This window comes from Camelus bactrianus, chromosome 1, assembly GCF_048773025.1.
Source record: "Camelus bactrianus isolate YW-2024 breed Bactrian camel chromosome 1, ASM4877302v1, whole genome shotgun sequence".
Classification (NCBI taxonomy): Eukaryota; Metazoa; Chordata; class Mammalia; order Artiodactyla; family Camelidae; genus Camelus; species Camelus bactrianus.
The window spans coordinates 2,541,455-2,546,925 of NC_133539.1; the positions used below are offsets into that span (position 1 = coordinate 2,541,455).

Here is a 5,471-nt window from a genome sequence, read left to right on the forward strand (position 1 = left end):
GCTGCCAGTGTGGTTGGCACAGCGCTTGGCACACAGTAGGTGCTCAGTTAATGCTTTTCCTGCAGCTGCTGCTGCTAATGATCTTGCTGCTCAGGGCAAAAATGAGATCCCAGGAGGGGACATGCCCATTCCTGATCCAGAACCACGTAACCACATTCCAGTCTCATGTTTGGTGGGATGAGGTCCCCCCACCCCCCGGAGATCTCGAATAAGACTTGAGACAGAAGAGGTGGTTTCAGACGAGGCCAGGCAAGACGGGGTCTCCCAGCGCACGTGCCATCAGGGAAAGTCCTCTCAGCTCCCTGCCTGGGCTGAGCCCCAGCACTCCCTGCAAACCACCAAGGAGCTCAATCCAGGACTCCCTGGGCCTCCCGCTTGGCTGCACACCCCTCGCCAGAGGGCCAAAGGCTGCGTCTTCAGGCCTGTGTTAGCCCGCTCCAGCTGCGTAACACCTACCACAGGTGGGAGCCTTAAACAATAGAAGTTCATTTCCTCACAGTCTGAGAGCAAGTTGTTGCAGGCTTGGTTCCCCTGAGGCCTCCCTCCTGGGCCTGCAGATGGCCGCCTCCTCCCCATGTCCTCACGCAGTCATCCCCCTGGGTGTGTCTGTACTGGTCTCATTTTCTTATAAACACGCCCTCCTACGGGATCAGGGCCCACCCTGATGACCTCGTTTACCTTAACCACCTCTTTTACCTTAACCATCTCCAAAGCAGTTTCATTCCGAGGTGCCAGGGGTGAGGACCTCAGCAGGTGGGTTTGGGGATCACAGCTCAGCCCTTTACCAGGCCGAGGCAAGAACCGCAGTGAATGCAAGACCAGCGGTGTCTAACAACGGCCCAGCTCTGGCTGCAGCCAGGCCGGCAGGCCCCCAGCCCACCAAGCCGTGCGACGACGGGCCAGGCTGTGCAAAACCAAAGCCATCTTCTGACAACAGCTGGGGAGGCCGGGGGGGCAGAGGGCCTCAGAGACTCCAAACTTCAAAAGCACCCACTGCAGCCCCCAAGTGCCATGGCCACTTTTGCTGCCCACACGGGGCACCCTCTTCTCCATGGATGTTGGTTAAGACAGGACAGCCGCAGGGGCTTCCTGTTGGAAGGAGCTGGGCGGAGGGAGGGTGGGGGGAGGAGTCTGGAGAAGTTCCCACAGGGTGAGGACCCTTCTGTCGATGGGGACCAGAGTGCCCGAGAGCTACAAGGGCATGTGTGTGTGTGTCTGTATGTGTGTGTGTGTGTGTGCGCGAGCGCGCGTAGGTTTGCACGAATGCCCTGCTTTCCACTTAAAACCCACACGGCAGCAACTGTCCTGCTGCGTGCTGGGCAGGGATCACCGTCTGAGATTCTCCCCCGGGTCCTCCCCTGCTGGTGGCCAGCTTCTCCAGGGAGGAGGCGTGAGGGCACCACCCCATCAGGGTCCCCAAGGCCCCTGGCCTCCACTCCCCAGGAAAGCGCCTCTACACGGCCTGACACACCAGCCGTGCCCGTCCAGCTGTGGCGTCTGCTTGCTTTCCGCTCCCGGAGGCCACATCTGGCCACTCACCTGGCCCTCCCCGTGGTCACCGGTCACCATGCAGCCGGCAGGGTCCCTGGCTGAGCCCCCGCCGCCTCCCTGTTGGAGGCTGCTGGCCTTCATGCTAGTCTCCCCCCATCTCGGGGGTCTGGGCAGACAGTGAGAAGGCCACCCCCTCTGGGTGGGCCACTCAGCCCTGGTCACCAGAAGCCCCCGAGGGCCCCTCAACCCGCCCCTCACGCCGCAGCAACGCTTTGCACGGCGCCTTCCCCCCTGCTCTCCAAACTCCCCACACAGACAGCACGGCCACCACACAGCAAGTTGCTTGTCACCTGCTCTTTATTGACTGCCACGAGCTGCATTCTCATGGGTGACCAGACGCCCCAGGAGCAGCACTACATACAGGGAGGTTGAAGGGAAGGTGGTCTGAGAGATGGAGGCTGCAGGGAGCCCAGGCGCACGGGGGCCCACGCCATACGGACCTCACAGCACCCGGCCCGGCCGCGATGAGGGCACCCGCCACCGAGGGCCAAGACGCGCCCGGCTGGCCCGGGAGACCAGAGGTCATCCAGAGACTGCTCAGCCAGGGTGCTCCCCGACCTCCCGGCTGGCGTAGACAGGCCTGCCTCGGGAGGGCGGCGTGTCATCTACGAAGCGGGGATGGAGGTCACTTCCACCAGCCGGCCGGGGTTGGGGTCCGGGTCACTCTGAGGTCTCAGCACCGCAGGCCAAGGCCCCAAGCCCCCCCGACTACTCTCTCAAACCTGCATTCCCTGGGAGAAGAGGAGAAGGAGACGAAAAAGAGGAAAGCAGGGGAGACCAACGCCCCTGCCTAGGCCCAGGTGGACGGGCCGCGGGGGCCGCAGTGGGTGGCAGCCGAGGCTGAGGCCGCGCTCAGGACGAGGGTGCAGAGCTGGGCTTCTCCTCCCGCGACACCGGGATGGCCCGCTCGCTGTGGCCGGCGTCCACACCGGACGGGATCTTGGGGCCAGAGAAGGTCAGCATGCCGTCCGCCGACAGGGAGCAGGAGAGCGCGGACTGGTCCACGTTGGAAGGCAGGCGGTAGCGGCGGTGGAACTCGCGGGAGATATAGCCATGGTCATCCTGGGTGGGGCGGGAAGGGGGTCACAGAGGCCACCGCCAGGAGCGGAGGAGGCCCTCCAGGATGGCCCGAGGGTCAAACCCACAACACTGTCATAGGCAGGGGTGGGGCTGGCCTGGATCCGGGGCCTTGGGACCTCGGGACCTCCCTGCCTCCTGCAGGAGGTCTGGGCACCCACAAGGTTGGCGCTTCAGACTAATTTCACTCCAAGATCCCATGAACGGTCCCGTCCCTGGCCCTGCCCTGGGGTCCAGCTTTCCTTTTGCCTGTGGCCCCACTGACCAGCGAGGATCAAGTCCCTGCTGTCCATCCAACCAGGTCAGAAAGCCATGCCTGGGCCCAACGGCATTCCCTCCTCCTGACGGTCTGGACCCAGCTCGGTCCCCAGGCCCCACTCCCACCTCTCCAGGGGGAAAGACTGAGGCCCCAGGAAAGTGTCTGGGCGTCTAGAGGGGCCCAGTAGCAGACAGGGGTGGGGTCTCTCCCACACCACCAGCTTCTCTCACCACTGGACCAAGCCCTGGTCCCTGAGCGCTGTCCTGGCTGTGCCCCGCCCCCTGGAGAGAGCAGGGCCCCAGTTCTTGGGCTCTGACAGGCCCAGCAGCACGGTCCTCTCACGTGAGGCTGGGGTGAAGCCCTGCAGGGCGCGTCCCCTGGGCGCCAGCGTCTGCTGGGGTCTTTCTTACTCTCTCCAGTCACTCGGGGGATTTGGACAGAGCCAGGGATGCTGAGCCGTACTTGGGTGGGGGTCCCTGCAGTCCCCCACTGGCTGACGGCCCGCTGCCCAGGCTGCGGAGGGCTGGGGCCGGCTTGCAGGTCACCAGGAGGCGGACTTGCCCGGGGAGGGGGCGCAGCCGAGCTCCAGCTCACCTGCCTCTCGTTGTGCTTGCCGTGGATCTCCACGAAGTCCTCCAGCACCTTCACCGTCAGGTCCTCGGGAGAGAAGTGCTTCACGTCCAGGAAGATGACAAACTTGTCCCGGTCGGATCGGACCTGAAACCAGGCACTCGTATGGGTCTCCGCCGCACCGCAGCTCAGGGAGGGAGACTGCCGTGGCCCCTGCAGGGCTGGCTGGAGTGGCCGGAGTGCAGCAGCCGGGGCTCGGTCCCCAGTTCGGGACAGAGACTGCAGGTCAGGTCTCTGAGCGCTCCCTCCACGTGCCCGGGGGACGGAGGGCCTGGGACTCAGGACGGGGTGGACACTAGGCTGACACCCAGCACCTGCCTGGTGAGGGGCCGGCTGGCTGACTGGTTGCGGGTTGAGGGGCTGGTTGGTCGTGTTAGGTGGCTGGTTATGAGCTGAGTGGCAGGTTATGATTACAGAGCTGGTTATGAGTTGGTCGGCTGGTCATGGGTTGGTTGGCTAGCTGGTGGGACTGCGCACTTGGAAGAAGGTCGCGGCCCTGGCTTCCACTCGCCTGTCCCTAAACAGCCTGGGCCCATCTTTGCAATAGGACGTGGTGAGCCTGCGTGCCCGCATGGGCTGCCCAGCTCCTCAGACACAAAGTGCCTCATCCCCTCTCCTCTCACCCTCACACGGGACAGGCGCTTCGGCTCCATTGGCCCCTGGAGTGACCACCGCTGTACCAGCTCTGGGCAGGCCCCTGTTTTTGCAGTCGTGGGACCTGGCACCTCCAGAATGCTGGACCCTGGGGGAGTCAGGGGCTCAGGGGTAGGGAAGGCCATGGGCCTCCTTGCGTCCCCTCGGGGCCTGGTCTCCGGCGCCGGGCAGACCTGGCGGGAGCCCGCCCTGCAGCTCTGCGGCTCTGCGGCTCTGCGGCGGGACCTCAGGCGGCACAGCCCACCCCCAGGCTTCCTGCTGGGGGGGAAAGCACGGCCCCTGAGCACAAAGCTCTGTCCACCATCAAGCTGGCTTTGGCGGGGCTGTTCTGGGGGCTCCCAGCATGCGATGGGGGCCTTAACCAACCACATACAGGTCATGAGCTGATGGGAGGAAAGACTGTGGTCGGGCTCAGGCGGGTCCTCTGCCGGCCCCCCTCTCAGAGGCAGGGGAGGATCTGCTGGGGGACAGCCCGCCCGGCCTCTGCGCGTCTGGGCGGGAGGAGGTCAGGGGAGGTAGGGAAGTGGCCCTGAGGATGTCACCATCCAGGAAACAAGGCGGGAGCAGGTGGAGCCCACGGCTGCCCCGGGCTGGGCCTCAGAGATCCCTGCTTCCCCTCCGCACGGCCCAGGCCTGCGGGGGCAGCGCCGCAGAAGGCAGCAGCCCTTACCTCAGAGATGCCGGAGTCCAGCACGGTGCGGAAGAGGGACTGGCGGTAGTAGGGGCTGATGGTGGACGACAGGAAGGGCAGCAGGTCATACTCAAACAGGCCCTCCCCGAAGAACTGGTCGAACAGCCGGCTGGGGTAGAAGGGGCCCAGGGCACGCTTGAACCAGGGGTGCTGGATGGCGATGTCCATGTCGGCCGTCGGCACTGCAGGGGCTGGGGCTGCTGGGGCGTCCGGCAGGGGCCTCTGGGCAGTGTGGTGGGGAACAGGGAGGCAGGCCCTCCTTATGTACGCCTGGGACAGAAAGGAAGGATTAGGGGATCTGTCTGGAAAGCGTGAGCTCACGAGGGAGGCTGCCCAGTCAGCAGGAACGGGGGCTGGGCTGCACGCCCGCCGCTCCCAGCCCCAGCCTGCTGCTCTCACCAGCCGGGAGCTGGACACCCAGTGTCCCCAGGGAGCTCCTTTCGGCATGGCTCTGCAACCCCCACCCACCTGGGGGTCAGTGGGGACTCCTCTCCCCCATCCTGGGGGAAGGTGTGTGCCTCAGGGATCATACCAGCCGTCTGCGCACGTGGTCCCCTGTGATCCCATGGCCTCCCCACCAGCGAGGCCTCGGGCCCCCGTTTCATAGAC

The 5,471-nt window shown here is 65.1% G+C and overlaps 1 protein-coding gene across 1 annotated transcript; it reads right to left on the bottom strand.

The window, feature by feature from the left end:
- Nucleotides 1–1,830: 1,830 nt before the first annotated feature.
- Nucleotides 1,831–5,208, bottom strand: CRYAA (crystallin alpha A). The gene is made up of 3 exons (XM_010966528.3): nt 4,842–5,208; nt 3,482–3,604; nt 1,831–2,613 (listed from the first exon to the last, which is right to left on the bottom strand). Exons 1-3 carry the CDS (start codon nt 5,028–5,030, stop codon nt 2,404–2,406), a joined length of 522 nt encoding a protein of 173 aa, XP_010964830.1. The 5' UTR covers nt 5,031–5,208; the 3' UTR covers nt 1,831–2,403.
- Between the last annotated feature and the right edge of the window lie 263 nt (nt 5,209–5,471).

What these genes read in the sequence shown, in the direction of transcription:
- CRYAA (XM_010966528.3), bottom strand. Translation starts at nt 5,030, where the DNA reads ATGGACATCGCCATCCAGCACCCCTGGTTCAAGCGTGCCCTGGGCCCC. An exon ending in TGGACTCCGGCATCTCTGAG is followed by an intron (nt 3,605 to 4,841) that starts GTAAGGGCTGCT and finishes GCCTGGTTTCAG; the next exon opens with GTCCGATCCGACCGGGACAA. An exon ending in GCAAGCACAACGAGAGGCAG is followed by an intron (nt 2,614 to 3,481) that starts GTGAGCTGGAGC and finishes CGCCCCACCCAG; the next exon opens with GATGACCATGGCTATATCTC.